The following is a 17,118-nucleotide window of genomic DNA, read 5'->3' on the forward strand; positions in this document are numbered from 1 at the left end:
TCAAGTCTTTAATCCATTTGGAGTTAATTTTTGTGTATGGTGCAAGATAATGGTCTACTTTCATTCTTTTTCATGTGGCTGTCCAATTTTCCCGACACCATTTATTGAAGAGACTTTCCTTTCTCCGTTGTATGTTCTTGGCTCCTTTGTCAAAGATTAACTGTCCATAGATGTGTGGTTTTATTTATGGGCTTTCAATTCTGATCCATCGGTATGTTTGTCTGTTTTTGTGCCAGTACCATGCTGTTTTGATTACTACAGCTTTGTAGTATGTTTTGAAGTCAGGGATTGTGATGTGTCCAGCTTTCTTCTTTTTTTCTCAGGATTGCATTGGGTATTCAGGGCCTTTTGTAGTTCCATACAAATTTTTGGATTCTTTGTTCTATTTCTGTGAAGAATGTCCTTGGGATTCTGATTGGGATTGCATTGAATCTGTAGATTGCTTTAGGTAGTATGGACATTTTGACTATGGTTATTCTTCTGACCCATGAACATGGAATATCTTTCCATTTCTTTATATCTTCCTCAATTTCTTTCAATAATTACTTAGAGTTTTCAGCATACAGGTCTTTCACCTCTTTGCTTAAGTTTATTCCTAGGTATTCTATTCTTTTTGTTCCAACTGTAAATAGGATTGTATTCTTGATTTCTTTTTCTGCTGCTTCATTGTTACTGTGTAGAAATACAACTGATTTTTTTTAAACTGATCTTGTACCTTGCAAATATACTGTAGTTGTTGATTATTTCTAGTAGTTTTCTGGTGGATTCTTTAGGATTTTCTATATATAGAATCATATCATCTGCAAATAGCGAAAGTTTCACTTCTTCCTTTCCAATTTGGATTCCTTTTATTTCTTTTTCTTGCCTAATTGCTCTGGCCAATACCTCCAGTACTATGTTGAATAGGAGTGGCAAGAGTGGGCACCCTTGTCTTATTCCTGTTCTCAGAGGGATGGCTTTCAGTTTTTCACCATTAAGCATGATGTTGGCTGTGGGTTTGTCATATGTGGCCTTTATTATGTTGAGGTACTTTCCTTCAGTACCCATTTTATTGAGAGTTTTTATCATAAATGGATGTTGGATCTTGTCAAATAATTTCTCTGCATCTATTGAGATGATCATGTGATTTTTATTCCTCATTTTGTTAATGTGGTGTATCACATTGATTGATCTGCAGATGTTGAACCATCCCTGCATCCTTGGAATGAATGTCATTTGGTCATGGTGTATGATTCTTTTAATGTATTGCTGTATTTGGTTTGTCAGTATTTTATTGAGGACTTTTGCATCTAAGTTCTTCAGTGTTATTGGCCTGTAGTTTTCCTTCTTTGTGTTGTCCTTGTCTGGTTTTGTTATCAGGGTAATGATGACCTCAGAGAATGTGTTAGGAAGTGTTCCATCTTCTTCAATTTTTTGCAGTAGTTTGAGAAGAATGGTTTCCTCTTTCATTTCTAATTTTGTTTATTTGAGCCTTCATTCTTTTTTCTTGATGCGTCTGGCTAAGGGTTTATCAATTTTGTTTATCTTCTCGAAGAACCAGCTCTTAGTTTCATTAATCCTTTTTACTGTTTTTTAATCTCTAGTTCATTTACTTCTGCTCTGATTTTTATTATTTCTCTCCTACTGCTGACTTTGGGCTTTGTCTGTTCTTCTTTTTCTAGCTCTATCAGGTGCATTTTAATATTATTTATTTTAGAGTTTTCTTGCTTGTTGAAGTGGGCCTGTATTACTGTGAATTTTCCTCTTATGACTGCTTTTGCTACATCCCATAAAAGTTGGTACGTTGTATTTTTGTTTGTCTCCAGGTATTTTTTAATTTCCTCTCATTTCTTCAGTGATCTAGTGGTTGTTCAACAGCATGTTGTTTAGTCTCCAGATATTTCTGACTTTCCCAATTTTGTTCTCGTGGTTGATTTCTGGCTTCATAGCATTATGGTCAGAAAAGATGGTTGGGAGGATTTCAATCTTCTTGAATTTATTGAGGCTTGCCTCGTTACCCAATGTATGGTCTATCTTTGAGAATATTCCATGGGCACTTGAGAAGAATGTATGTTCTGCTCTTTTTGGGTGGAATGCTCTATATATGTCCATTAAGTCCAGCTAGTCAAGTGTTTCATTTAAATCTACTATTTGCTTGTTGACTTCTTCTCTGGATGATCTGTCCCTTGAAGTAAGTGGGGTATTGAGGTCCCCTACTATTATTGTGTTGCTGTTAATTTCTCCCTTTAGGTCTGTTAATAATTGCTTTATGTACTTTGGTGCCCCTGTGTTAGGTGCATATATATTAATAAGTGTTATGTCCTCTCGGTGGAATGTCCCTTTTATCATTAAATACTACCCCTCTTTGTCTCTCATTGTCTTTTTTGACTTGAAGTCTGCTTTGTCTGATAAAAGTATGGCAATACCTGCTTTCTTTTGCTGGCCATTAGCTTGGAGTATTGTCTTCCATCCCTTCACTCTAAGCCTGTTTGTCTTTGTAGCTGAGTTACATTTCCTGGAGACAGCATTTTATTGGGCCTTGCTTTTTAATCCATCCAGCTACTCTGTGTCTTTTGATTGGACAGTTCAGTCCATTTACATTTAGAGAGATTATTGTTATATGAGGGCTTAATGCTGCTGTTTTATCTCTTGTTTTCTGGTTGTTCTGTTTCTACTGTTTCTCTTCCTTTGTATTTTTGACTGCTGTTTCATTTTGTTGGTTTTCTGAGAGGGGTTTCTCAGGTCTCTCTCTTTTTGTGAATTGTGGCTCTGCTCTGATTTTTTGTTTAGTGGTTACCAATAGGATCGTATGAAAGATATTGGAGATGAGATAGTCCATTTTCTTATAGCCTCTTATCTCCATTAACCTAAGCAGATTCTTTCCCTTTCCTCTCCCCTTCTGAGTAATTGCCGTTTCATATTGTTCTGTTTTTAATTTTGTGTGTTCACAGGGCTAGCAGGGGAGACCAGGGTGTGCTCACCTATCTCTGCCACTTCCCAGAGGGCCAGTCCATCACCCTCAGAAGTATAGCTGCATGTGTCTCTCAGGCATCCTGTTGTGCTGTGTGGGCTTCCTCCATTGGTCAGTGAGTGTCCATTTAGTTGTAGTTCAAAAGGGGGAGAGAAGAAGGGAACAGTTCACTCCACAATGTTGCTGACGTCTCTCCCCATTTTACTTCTTCATAGAAGTGACCTTTTATGTCTGAAGTCCTCATGTGATATGATTTCAGAGGTGTGGAAAAAGATCTCCCCAAATAACTTTTTATAACTCTGCATGGTATTTTGTGCCAGTTCTTTAGTAGAAGACATAGTTCAGTTATTTTTTTAATTAATGAGAGATACATTTGGATAATAATGATAAGCTAATACATATGTAACCTACTAGTGGTTAAGATTCAGTGCTCTCACATCCCTAGCCCCAGTTCATTTCCCTGTCAGGGAACCATGCCACCCATCTGTCAGTTGTCATACTGTAGTGGCCTTGTGTTACTGTGATGTTGAAAGCTATGCCACCAGTATTTAAAATATCAGCAGAGTAACCCATGGTGGACAGGTTCCAGCAGAGCTTCCAGACTAAGCCAGACTAGGAAGAAGGACCTGGCCACCCACTTCAAAAAAATTGGCCATGAAAACCCTGTGAATAGCAGCAGAGCATTGTCTGATATAGTGCCAGAAAGTGAGAGGATGATGCAGAAAGACTGGACAGGGTTCTTCTCTGCTGTACACAGAGTCGCTAGGAGTCGGAATCAACTTGATGGTACTAACAACAATGTGCTGGGCATTATTCTAAGCATGTCACCTATATTATCTCATTTAATTCTCACAATAAGCCTTTGAGATAGGCACTGCTTTACAGATGGTAAAATTGAGGCACAAACTGGCTAAGCAGTTTGCCAAGTGAACTGCTGACTAAAGAGAGGCAAAGCAGAGATTCGTATCCCAAGAGTCTGGCCCCAAAGTCTGCCCTTTTTATTATATTGCACTGCTTCTTCTCACATGTGCCCACTGGCCACAAAGGAAACAACAAAGGGACTTAAATTCACAGACTCACAGTCACTGGGTAACAGTTACTGATATCAGAACTTTTTCTGGGGAGGAGGACTGGCTGGAGGGAGAGAAGCAGTTTTGGTAGATAAATGGGGAGAGAGCATATGGGCTCCTCCAAATATCTGAAGGTGGAAGCAAAAGTTTTTGATTAGTGGGGGGGGTGGAGAGGAAGGAATTAGGAAGAGCAGCAGCGACAAAAAAGGACAAATGCGGGTATTCTTTACTCTGCCTAAAGATGGTCTTATACTTTTCACTTCTTATTTTTGTTCAAAGTAGACAGTAGTCACTGTATTCACAGTGTCAAAGAGAATGTGCTGGGACTTTATGGCAAGGGTCGAAAGTGTTGGCATAGAAATCAAAGTGACACGTTAGAAAAAGATCCAGACTTTGGAGTCTGAGAGACTAAACTTCAAATTTTGCGTCTGATGTGTATTTCCTATATGGCACTGGGGATAACATCCCTCACATGTAAAATTCGAGTAATAATATGTACTTCATAGATTTATTAAGAGGATTAAGCAAGGGAGTGTTTGCAAAGCATCACATAATATAATTTTACACATGAAAAATTTGAATAAATGACAGCTCTTGTTATTATAAGCTCATCTTTGCTTATTAATGTCCATAGATCCTATGGGTCACCTAAAGCAAATGTGAGTAAGATGATCTTAATGATGCTGACAATTGATCCAATCTTTTTATAATTGGTAATCACATCTATAAGACGTTATTTCATGTATAGAACTGACATGCTGTTTGAAAGGGGAAAAAATAGGAAAATATCTCAGTAGAAGAATCACAGCGATATTTACTTATCTCCCCCATTTCCCACTGTGGATATTGCAAAGCCTTGGTTAATGGATTATACTCTAAATGTCAATCCAGAGAGAATTTAGAGGAAAGTCCAACAAAGCCTTTGAGGTTTTTCAGAGTGGTATGGAATATGTCCATGTGTCAAAGGCCTAGTCCAAAAGCCCAAAAGAATAACAAAAATATCAAAGCTCTGGGTTGTCATTAAGAGAATAAGAAGTATGTTAAAAGTACGTATTGGTTTTAAAAGCAATGTCTTAAGTATGGAAAAAAAATTTCTTAGTTATTCCAACATTCCACTTAAACTCGTCTATGTAAGTATCCTTCATGACTTTATACATCTGAAGATGGTGCAAGGAGTAGCATTCAGCAATGCTGACCTCAAATAACATGCTTTCTCAAGCTCACCAATCCCATTTGCAAGGATATGATTTTGAAAATCTTCCAGAAATTTATTTTGTCTGCCAAGGGAAAGAACTCAAGAGAATTCTCAGCATTGAAACCATCTTAGGAAATATTGCCCAATGATTGACTGCACAAACTATACGTTGAAAATGCAAAGGGATAAAAATTATTGTCTACTCTTTAAATGATTAATACATGGAAGGATTTCCTAAAGAAACTATTGGATAGACATCTATGAACTCCCACCTACAGTGGTGCAGGATCCATTACTCAGTTGATGTGTGGGGTTGGGTGAGTATCTCCCCTAGTTTTCTCTGTGATATCAGAACAGAAAAATAAATACATATATCAAAGAAGTTGTCTGACAAAAAGACTTGTCAAATCATCATCCTTGAGAATCTCCTCATGAAGTATATTTTTTCCTGTACTTGAAACATTTATTAGTAGTTCTTTAATTAAAATTGTATGTAAATGTAATCAAATCAGAGGAAATGAGTCCCCAGAAGATTTTACAAGAAGAGTAAGCAGAAACGTAGGCTTTTTATTATTGTTGTTGTTAGAATTTAACATTGGAAAATACTGGAAAAAGTGGTATATTTGTGTCTTAGGTCTTCTGTAACAAAGTACCAAAAACTGGGTGGTTTAAAACAGCAGAAGTTGTTTATTATCTCACATTGATGAGACTGGAAATTCAAAATCATTGTGCCAGCAGGGCCATGCTCTCTCTGAAACCCATAGAGGGAATCTTCCTTGCCTTCTCCTCGTATCTGGTTGTTTGCAGGCAATCTTTGGAGTTCCTTGGTTTGTAAGGGCATCCCTCCAAACCCCAGGCTTCACATGGGGCATTCTCGCTGCATCTTCATGTTGCCGTCCCTCTAACTGTGCCTGTCTTTGTGTCCAAACATCTCATTTTTATCAGGGCAACGGTTATGCTGGATTAGAGCCCATGCTAATAACCTCATTTCAACTTCACTCCCTGTGTAAAGACCCTATTTCCAAATAAGGTCACGTTCTGAGGTACTGAGGGTTCTGACGTCAACATGTTTTTTGTGGGGAGACACAGTTCAGCTGATGACAACTGGTGATAGAGAAGACCTTGTAATTCTGTGTCATATATTATTTTCTTTCATTGTTTTTTCTCTACACACAAATATGAAATTATCAAAATTTCAAAGATGACAAAGTTTATAGTGTTCTTATTATAAGTTGGTGACAGTCTAATAGTGACATTAGGACTTAAAAACATTAGGGCATCTCTGCTTTTGAGAGTCCACATGTCAAAGAACCCATAGAAACCAAGCTGTTGTTACAATTTGATTTCATTTTAAGGTAATTTGATACAAGAAAGTTCACATTTCTTCAAAACTTCAAAAATGTCAAGAATAATTTCTGTCATTAGGAAGATTCGCTGTGTTACCAAGTTTTAGCCCTTGTTTTCTATACATCAAACCCAGTCCTGAAATAATGAAATTACAAATAAAAAAACTCTGCAAAAACTGGACTCATATAAAGTTTGGGGGGGAAAAACTATTATATAAACTAAGATTTTTCTGTGTATTTCTTTTTCTTTCAAGAGAATTCAGATTTTGTTTTAAAGGATAAAGAATGGAGTTTGGGCCAAAGGTCTAATGTGGTAACATAAGATGTTTTGGCCTTCGAGTTTAGTCCTGCTGTTTAAGCTTTACACAGATCCTATGTCTTTACCTAAGATTTTTTTAAATAGACTTTATTTTTTAGAGCAGTTTTAGGTTTACATAAAAATTGAGCAGAAAGGACAGATATTTCTCATATATCCCTGTCCCCACACATGCATATCCTCCCCCATTATCAACATCCCCACGAGGGTAGTACATTTGTTACAGTTGATGAACCTACACAGACACATCATTGTTACCCAGAGTCCATAGTTTACATTAGGGTTCACTCATGGTGTTGTACATTCTGTGGGTTTGAATAAATGTATAATGACATGTATCCACCATTATAGTATCACACAGGGTAGTTTCACTACCTTAAAATCCTCCATATTCTGCCTATTCATCACTCCCTACTCCCTAACCCCTGGCAACTACTCATCTTTTTAAGGTCTCTGTAGTTTTGCCTTTTCCAGAATGTTATAAAATATATAGTTGGAATCATACAGTATGTAGCCTTTTCAGATTGACTTTTTTCACTTACTAATATGCCTTTAAGATTCATCCATGTCGTTTCATGGCTTGATAGCTCATTTCTTTTTAGTGCTGATTAATATTCTGTTGTCTGGATGTACCACACTTGATTTATCCATTCACCTTTGAAGGACATCTTGGTTGCTTCCAGGTTTGGGCAATTATGAATAAAGCTGATATAAACATCTGAGTGCAGGCTTTTGTGTGGATGTTAAGTTTTCAGCTCCTTTGGGTAAATACGAAGGAGCACGATTGCTGGATTATATGGTAAGAGTATATTTAGTTTTTTAAGAAACTACTAAACTGCCTTCCATCATGGTAGTACCATTTTGCATTCCCACCAGCAATGAATGATTATTCTTGTGGCTCCACATCCTTGGCAGCATTTGATGTTGTCAGTGTTCTGGATTTTGGCAATTCTAATAGATATGCAGTCATCTCTCATTGTTTTAATTTTAATTTCCCTGATGACATATGATGTAGAACATCTTTTCGTATGTTTATTTGCCATCTGTATATCTTCTTTGGTGAGGTGTCTGTTAAAATGTATGGCCTATTTTTAAATCAAGTTGTGTTCTCATTGTTGACTTTTAAGAGTCTTTTGTTTATTTTGGGTAACAGTTCTTTATCAGACATGTCTTTTGCAAATATTTTCTCCCAGTCTGTGGCTTGTCTCTTTATTGACAGTGTCTTTTGCAGAGCAGAAATTTTTAATTTTAGATTTTTTTACCAAGAAATATACAAAACTTTGAACTTTTACTCCACCTTTTACTCCAAGAAATAAAATAATCATGATACATACTGCTGGTAGACATAACCACATATAAATTGCTAAAACAATAACACTTACCGTAGGTAAATTTTTATATTGAACAAAAACTGATATCTGAAAAATTGGGCTTTGTAGAAATGTTAACAACAACTACAACGAAAACCTCACAATGCCAGATATAATAATAATCAGAGGACCAGGCCGTGCGCACCCTCCTCCCCGGCCTGACCTCCGGGGCGGGGGGTGTGGTTCCCGTGCCCGGGGGTCATGTGCTTCGGGCGGCTCGGGTTTGAAATGATAGGTTTTGGGCTGAGTCGAGTCCAGCCCTTTAGAAAAGTTGCTGCAGCAGGAGGAACATGATCTCCTCGGGGTCCGCCTTGCGTTTCGGCTTGGACGCCGCTGCCGCGCCACTCCCCGAGCCAGCGGGCTGCGAGGGCCCTGGAGAGGGTGCTCGGCCCGGCGGGAGCGTGTTCCTGGCCATCCGGTCGAGCGCTGGCGCTCCGGCTGCTCCCTGAAGGGGCGTCCGGGGGGCGTTCCTTCCGCAGATGGGGCAGTCAGGCCGCGGGGCCTCCCCGGGGCGGGGTGGCGGTCACCTGGGCGGCCTCTGGCGCAGGTTTGCAAACCCTTTCCGCATCGTCCCGGACATAGCAGTTGGTACAAAGCGGGGATCCGACGAGCTTTTCTCTGCCTGCGTCACCAACGGACCCTTTATCATGAGCAGCGGCTCGGCCTCCGCAGCCAACGGGAATGACAGCAAGAAGTTCAAGGGCGACAGCAGGAGCGCAGGCGTGCCCTCCCGCGTCATCCACATCCGCGACGTCACCGAGGGCGAGGTCATCTCCCTGGGGCTGCCCTTCGCGAAGATCACCAACCTCCTGATGCTGAAAGGTAAGAACCAGGCCTTCATCGAGATGAACACGGAGGAGGCCGCCAACACCATGGTGAACTACTCCACGTCAGTGACGCCCGTGCTGTGCAGCCAGCCCATCTACATCCAGTTCTCCAACCACAAGGAGCTCAAGACCCACAGCTCGCCCAACCAGGCGCGCGCCCAGGCGGCCCTGCAGGCCGTGAACTCGGTCCAGTCAGGAAATCTGGCCCTGGCCGCCTCGGCTGCCGTGGTGGACGCCGGGATGGCGATGGCCGGCCAGAGCCCGGTGCTGAAGATCATCGTGGAGAATCTGTTCTACCCGGTGACCCTGGACGTGCTCCACCAGATCTTCTCCAAGTTCGGCACGGTGCTGAAGATCATCACCTTCACCAAGAACAACCAGTTCCAGGCGCTGCTGCAGTACGCGGAGCCTGTGAACGCGCAGCACGCCAAGCTGTCGCTGGACGGCCAGAACGTCTACAACGCCTGCTGCACGCTGCGCATCGACTTCTCCAAGCTCACCAGCCTCAACGTCAAGTACAACAAGAGCCGCGACTACGCGCGCCCCGACCTGCCCTCGGGCCACAGCCAGCCCTCGCTGAACCAGACCATGGCCGCGGCCTTCGGTGCGCCTGGTGTAATGTCAGCCTCTCCATATGCAGGAGCTGGTTTCCCTCCCACCTTTGCCATTCCTCAAGCCGCAGGCCTCTCTGTTCCCAACGTGCACGGGGCACTGGCCCCCCTGGCTATCCCGTCGGCGGCGGCAGCGGCAGCAGCGGGCAGGATCGCCCTCCCGGGCCTGGCTGGGGCCGGGAACTCCGTGCTGCTGGTCAGCAACCTGAACCCCGAGAGAGTCACACTCCAAAGCCTCTTTATTGTTTTCGGCGTGTACGGCGACGTGCAGTGGGTGAAGATCCTCTTCAACAAGAAGGAGAACGCGCTGGTGCAGATGGCCAACGGCAGCCAGGCCCAGCTGGCCATGAGCCACCTCAACGGGCACAAGCTGCACGGGAAGCCGGTGCGCCTCACGATGTCCAAGCACCAGAACGTGCAGCTGCCCCGCGAGGGCCAGGAGGACCAGGGCCTCACCAGGGACTAAGGTAGCTCGCCGCTGCTCCGCTTGAAGAAACCGGGCTCCAAGAACTTCCAGAACATCTTCCCGCCCTCCGCCACCCTGCACCTCTCCAACATCCCGCCCTCCATGTCCGAGGACGACCTCAAGATCCTCTTCTCCAGCAACGGCGGGATTGTCAAGTGGTTCAAGTTCTTCCAGAAGGACCAGAAGATGGCGTTGATCCAGATGGGCTCGGTGGAGGAGGCGATCCTGGCGCTCATCGAACTGCACAACCACGACCTGGGCGAGAACCACCACCTGCGGGTCTCCTTCTCCAAGTCCACCATCTTGGCCGCCGGGACCCCGCGGGCGCCGCCACCACTTCCGTCATTCCAGAGAAGCCACTTTAAAAAGCAGCTGAAGTGACCTTAAAAGACCAGAGATTTTATTTTTTTAAAGAGAAATCAGTTCACCTGTTTTTAAAAAAATTAAATCTAATTCCTTTGGGGAGCCAGCCTCAGCCCTCGCTCGGCGAGTGGACAGCGCGCCCGCCGCCCCGTGCCTCCTGCTGTCGGCGGGCCCCTGCGGCCCTCCTGTGCCTTAAACCCGCGCCCCGCGGGCCTCGCGGGGGCAGACTCAGGGTGGGGGACGGGTGCCCTGCGGCGGCCCACCCAGTGTAATCACGTGTGCGATGGCCCCCGGCTGCCGCCGCCTTCAACTCCCTAATCTTGTGCTTCGATGCGCCGCACGCCTGTGCCTAGCGATCTCTCCAGTTGACCAAATATGCTAATCTTTCTTCATTTATATGCAAAAGACATAGTTTAAGTAACTTTTTATAGCAAGATGATGAAAATGGTATGAGTGTATCTAACTTCCTCCTCGTGGTGACCTGTATACTGTACTCGTGTTTCTGTGACGGCCGCAGGGCCTCCCGACGCCTTAGGCCCGGCCTCGTCCCAGGACGGGCGCGCTCCGACTTTCAGGGTCTCCTTTTTCCTGCAAATTTTGGACCAAAGTTTTCTGTTTTGTCTGCCTCTGACACTGGGACCCAGATGGTGGGGCTGCGGCCCTCGAGTCTTAAAGTCTCCTTCGTGCCTCGCCTGCTCCCAAGGGTCCAAGGGGCTCCCTGCTCACGGACCCCATGCTGGCCGCCCCGCCCTGGGCCTAGGCCCCGGTTCCAGATGGGGTGGAACAAGGGTGTAGATATTTATAATTTTTTATACCTGTTGTCAGAGACGAGGGGCAGCAATCGCGTTTTTTATGGTGACAGACGTATATTTTGATAACAGCAATTACAGGTCAGTATTGTGACGGGAGCTCGGCACGCTCTACCGCCCGCCGCCGGCTGGTAATGCGGAGAGAACGGAATTGAAGCAATTTTATAACAACAACAATAATAATAATCAGAAATTTTGATATAGAAGAAATTGACTAGTGAATCAATTATGTGTTATAAAATTTACATAGAAAATAACTATGATGATTTTAGTGAATAGGGAAATTTAAGAATTGGAAATGTAACTACTGTGTAGAAAATTCAGTAATTAATTAATTAATTTAGTTTAATGGAAGTCATTCAAGAAAATTCTATATAAATTCTGATTATATGCTTGCTTACATTAAAAAATAGTCAAAATATCTGAGGTTAAGCAATGGGTCAAAATAAAATTGTTAAAATGACAAAATTAAAACTGTCTGCGTTCTTGCTCAGAGGTCAAAGAGCATAGAGTCATAAAATAATGACTTTTTGTGCAAGTATGATTCTTTAGCATTCATTTTGTGAAACCACTTCTGCCATTCATTTCCGCAAGTTATATACACAGCATCTTTTAAATTTAAGTAAATTTCAGTACATTTTTAAAACTATCATGCATGTGTGTGTTAGCGTGTGTGAGTTTGAAGATATCTTGAAGTGTCACAAAGTTAGAGTTTGGAATTGATTCCAGCAGGCATTTGCTAAACAAATACTATGTGCTGAACACATCCTCCAAGCCGACCTCCGATTTCAGGTGGCTCTGCTGGATAGTTCTCACACACTCACCCTCTCTCTGCTTTTTGTCTCATTCCTCCTGTCCCCCTCAAAATGCAGGTGTTTCCTTAGGTCACTGTGCCTTTCAACTTTGCCATAATTATAGGAATAAAATTATTGCCTTTCCTTCAAATATAAACTCAAAAACTACTTCATACAGGAATCCAAACATAGCAAAAGACATTGGTGAAACTCAATATTCCTTCTTAGAACAAAGTACAAAGATAACTCATTTATTTACCAAGTAGACTTATTTTGAGTATCATCTCACTGCATATGTAAATAAACAGAGGAAATTTCTATTAATCTTTTCAAGCCCCACAAGAGAAAAAGTTACCGAGATAGATAGATAAAATTATAATCAGGTGTTTAGATACAATATACCAATAAAGAAGTAAAAGTATTAAATTTTCAGCAGTTGCTGCCAACAACTAAAGTGCCGAAGTAGAAAATGCTTTTCAAAGTATTTTACCAAGGGCCAGGCCCCAAGGCCAAGAGGTTAAGTTCACGTGCTCTGCTTCGGTGGCCTGGGCTTTGCCATTTTGGATCCTGGTGCGGACCTAGCACCACTCGTTAAGCTGTGCTATGGCAGCATCCCACATAGAAGAACTAGAATGACTTAAACAACTAGGACATGCAGCTGTGTACTGGGGGCTTTGTGGAGACCAAAAAAAAAAAAAAAAATGAGGAAGATTGGCAACAGATGTTAGCTCAGGGCCACTCTTTCTCACCAAAAACAAAAACATTTACAAAAAGTATTTTACCAAGATCTTCTAATCTTCTAAAATTTGAATTTATTTAATATTTAAACATTCTTTTTAATGGCTTTCTAACACTCTGATTCAAAAGAGAGCTGATCTAGACAGTTGTAATTTTACAGTGTTTGAGACATGAAATTAACTGTGGTGTACCAGCTGATAGGGCCTAACCAATTTGCGTAGAAATATCAATCCATACATGACTTGTATGGATTTTATTTTGTGGGGAAAATGTTCTCCGCATTTAGGTTGCCTCCTAAAGTGTTTCTATTTTCTTGGTGAAGATAGAATATACAGTGTTAACTTGCTGAGTCAGAGTTACAGCAGTCCATGGAAAAAGATGGGTGGTTCAGAAAATAAGCCCTGAATCAGAGACGCACATATAAACTTATCACTCCTTTTTCATGTGGCGCTGAAACTCAATTGCTTGTCTGAAATATTTATGAGTCCTGTAAGACTTGAAAAAAAAGCAGATTTAAGAAAAGTAGAAGTATATTCCATTTATGTAAAGTAGTTTTCAAACAAAATATACATTTTGACTTACTATGGAGAAAACTATTGGTTTTGATTTTTTTTTTTTTTTTGAGGAAGATTAGCCCTCAGCTAACTACTGCCAGTCCTCCTCTTTTTGCTGAGGAAGGCTGGCCCTGAGCTAACATCCGTGCCCATCTTCCTCTGCTTTATTTGTGGGATGCCTACCACAGCACGGCGTGCCAAGCAGTGCCATGTACGCACCCAAGATCCGAACCAGCGAACCCCGGGCCGCCGAGAAGCGGAACGTGCGAACTTAACGGCTGCGGCACCGGGCCGGCCCCGGTTCTGAACTTTAATGGTCTAAATTTTCCAAGTCATGACAACAAAGTTCGTGAATATTTTGGCCACTATTGGAGTGTTCTAAGAGGTTAAATATAGTTTAATTTTTTTCCAAATTAGTTTTATTATTCCTTCTCTCTGAGTAAACTATTCATTGTTTGTTTCCCAATAAACTAGTATTTGCTTTATTTCTCCTAGTAAATATTTTATGGATTAATGGGATATATCTATTTTTAATGCACAAATTCTACCAGCCCCCCTCAAATAAGTAAGAAATATCAAGGAAATATTTAAATAGTGGAGTTCTCATATGGGCAGAGGAACCTGATTACTTAAGTTTTTATGTACAAGAAAACTGTTATGTACAAAAAAAGCTTACATTGGAAATTTCTGGACATTTTCACAGAGGATGGTTTAGCTTAGAAAAATCACTTTCTGTGACCAAAGCTTGTCACCAAGATACATTTGAACTAATGGAAGCTAGTATTTATGTAGTGCCTATGATGTCCCCTTGGCATTATTTACATTTAAGTCTGGATAATTCTTTGTTCAGGGGGCTGTTCTATTCCTTTCAAGCATTTAACAGCATGTCTGTCCTCTATTCACTAGATGCCAGTAGAAACCCATTTCTCCTTTGTGACAACCAGGTATATTGTCAGACATTTTCAAATGTCTCTTGGGGGACAAGATTTCCCCTGGTTGAGAACCACTGTCTGACTAAACCTGGACATTTGTGGTCAGTGCCATTACTGCATTTCTGATGTCATGTCCATGATATAGAATTGATAAGAAAGAAATCTGCAGCCTAAGCTTCCATGCAACAATAAATCAAATTATGAAACAATGAGGAAAAAAAGAAACTAAAAACCACAGAAACACATGCATTTGTGACATGGTTATAAAAGAAATTAACATAAAATATCTGATCATTAATGTGAAGTAACCATGACATTAGACCTTTAAATTTGATCAGCAACTTTTAAATATAAATGCCTTGGCATCTTCACAGAAATTCCTTAATGCTCAGAGAGTTCCTCTGTTACTTCATTTGTGTGGAATCACTTGGGGAAAGCCAAACTTTTTAACAACTACTGACAAGGTGTGAAATTTTCCTATAGCCCTCAGAGAATTAATCTTCTATTAGCCATCTAGCTCTTACAGAGAGAGAGAGTGAGAGAGAGAACTAAGGAAACCTTGATCATCCTTTCAAGACCTCTCCCACTGTTCCACTTATTACGACACCTGCATCATCTATGTGGCCAGAAAGTCTTCATTCCAAAATTGCCTACTTTCTGAACTGAGTGATGCAGCAAATATGACAGAATAGTTAAAAGATTTCTCATTTATGAGTCAGAGCAAACCAGGCTATTAAAGAAGCATAAAAATTAACCATAGGGGGTTTTCTTTCCTCTATCAGCAGTGGTCATTTTAGTAGTGTTTAACTATGCTTTAAACAGTTTCCCAAATCCCTGTTAGAGATGGTCATGCAGACAGCCTTACAACAGACCAAGCTCATTTAACATTTCTTCTATACAGTTCCCCCATTAATAGGATAATATCAGCAGCCACTGAGGAAACTAAAGTAATGTTATATTTTGGAGCAGACTTCCTCCAGACTTGGCTGGTGGCTTTGGTTGTAGTGCTGACTGGATATCTTTTCAACTTGGAATCAATGAGTGATGGAATACTGTTTTGCAGTGCTTGACTCACTGTATTATTGTGCTAACTGTATTTATTATGCACTGATTGTGAGCCAATTATTCTAGCAGGCATCGTCATGACCAGGGAACAATGTATATAATAAGTAATAAAATAGTATACTTAGGGCCATACATCATAGGCATACACAAAGGCTATAATTTACTAAGTAATGTATCAAGGAGTACATAGGAGTGTCTTAAAAGTGAGTACGTAAGTATTGAGTGTTCAGTATGGAGAAGAGATTTATATTAGATCATGTGAATCAGAGATGGTTTCATGGCCAAGGTAAGCTTTGAATGTGGAGTTGAAAGAGATCAGAGTTATAGAATGATATATATAGAAGCATAAACAAAGGCATAAAGTCAGACAGAAAAGAGAGAGAGGGAGAAAGGAGAAAGAGAAGAAGGAGAAGGAGAAGAAGGAGAAGGAGAGGAAGGGGGAGGGGGAGGAGGACAAGGAGAAGGAAGAAAACAAGAGGAAAGAAGGAAGGAAGGAAGGGACAAGGGAGTGAGGTGTGGAGGAAGGAAAGGAAGGGAGAGAGCAATGAAGGAAGGAAGGAAGGAAACGCAGTCATCCAGGTGGGAGAGGACTGATCTAAGTTTCCTAATGAGAGAAGAGGCTGATAACATAAAAGAGAGAAATAAACTGATGCCTCTAAAAGAGTGGGTAAGAGCACATTTAGATTATGGCATCATGATGAAAATTGACTTTTTTAAAGTGTGGCCTCCAGACCAGTAGCATCAACATCACAGGAGACCTTGTTAGAATTGCAAATTTGGGGGCCCCCCCACACCTACTTAAACAAGACTTCCAAGTGATTCTGATGCTGGCTCATTTGAGAACAACTGATCCACAATGTAGGATGAATGTGAGTGAAAAGACCAGAGGTCCCAGCTAGAAGGATGCTGAGTTAGTCTCCTAAACCAACATAAATCCAAACTAAGCAAGTAGTTCATAAAATTCTTTGATAATAATGAGTAGAGATGGGTATGAAAATGTAAAGAAGGATGGATTTGTGAGGCTTGGAAGAAATTGCTTTTTAGGGTTTATTTGACATCTAAGTAGGTCATTCATAAAACTGATTTGATGAGGTTGATGAGCAAATTGTTGCCTAATTATATTTTCACTGTAAGAGTCTGAAAAAGGTTTTCAGGCATAACATTGAATATTAAAAAAAAATGTTTTTTTTCAAAAACATATCCTAGCCTTCTGCTATTAAGCCATATTACCCGTCCATAAAGTTGATGTAGATGGGGAATTATGTATAGGTAATAAATTGCACATTTGGCAGTGTTTCCTTTGCATTTGTTTTAAAAATATGCATACTTTATTTAAATACGCTGACAGAAATGAGATCTTTCTTCACATTTTCATGCTGCTGTTCTGGGAAAGTAAATTATGCTGTGATAAAAAATAAGTAATTGCTTCTTGTGTTTAATTGATTTTTTTATAGAAATTACAATGCAGATTTGATTAAAGGAAGATAGTGCATTACCTATGGTTGGTTCACAAGACACATAATGGTATGAAAGAGTGCCACCCAGCACAGAAATTATACCATCATTTTCTCTGAATGTGTTGAGTGGGAGATATTTAGAATTCTTTATGACTTATAAACACTGCAGAATGTTTCTTTTCCCATCTAAAGCAGGATGATAGGGACCTCTATTTCACAGTCATAACATGTCCTGACTGTTAAATTGTAGAAGCC

The 17,118-nt window shown here is 41.1% G+C and overlaps 2 protein-coding genes across 28 annotated transcripts in view; both read left to right on the plus strand.

The window, feature by feature from the left end:
* NRXN1 (neurexin 1) overlaps window positions 1-17,118 on the plus strand; it is a 1,069,254-nt gene that overhangs the window by 227,967 nt on the left and 824,169 nt on the right. The gene's annotated exons all lie outside the window — the stretch shown is intronic.
* On the plus strand, window positions 8,806-10,654 carry LOC106834874 (polypyrimidine tract-binding protein 1-like). The gene is given in 1 exon segment (XM_070512137.1): window positions 8,806-10,654. A coding segment is annotated over 1 exon segment (1,638 nt). The 5' UTR covers window positions 8,806-8,894; the 3' UTR covers window positions 10,533-10,654.

Source organism: Equus asinus, chromosome 6 (assembly GCF_041296235.1).
Source record: "Equus asinus isolate D_3611 breed Donkey chromosome 6, EquAss-T2T_v2, whole genome shotgun sequence".
Classification (NCBI taxonomy): domain Eukaryota; kingdom Metazoa; phylum Chordata; class Mammalia; order Perissodactyla; family Equidae; genus Equus; species Equus asinus.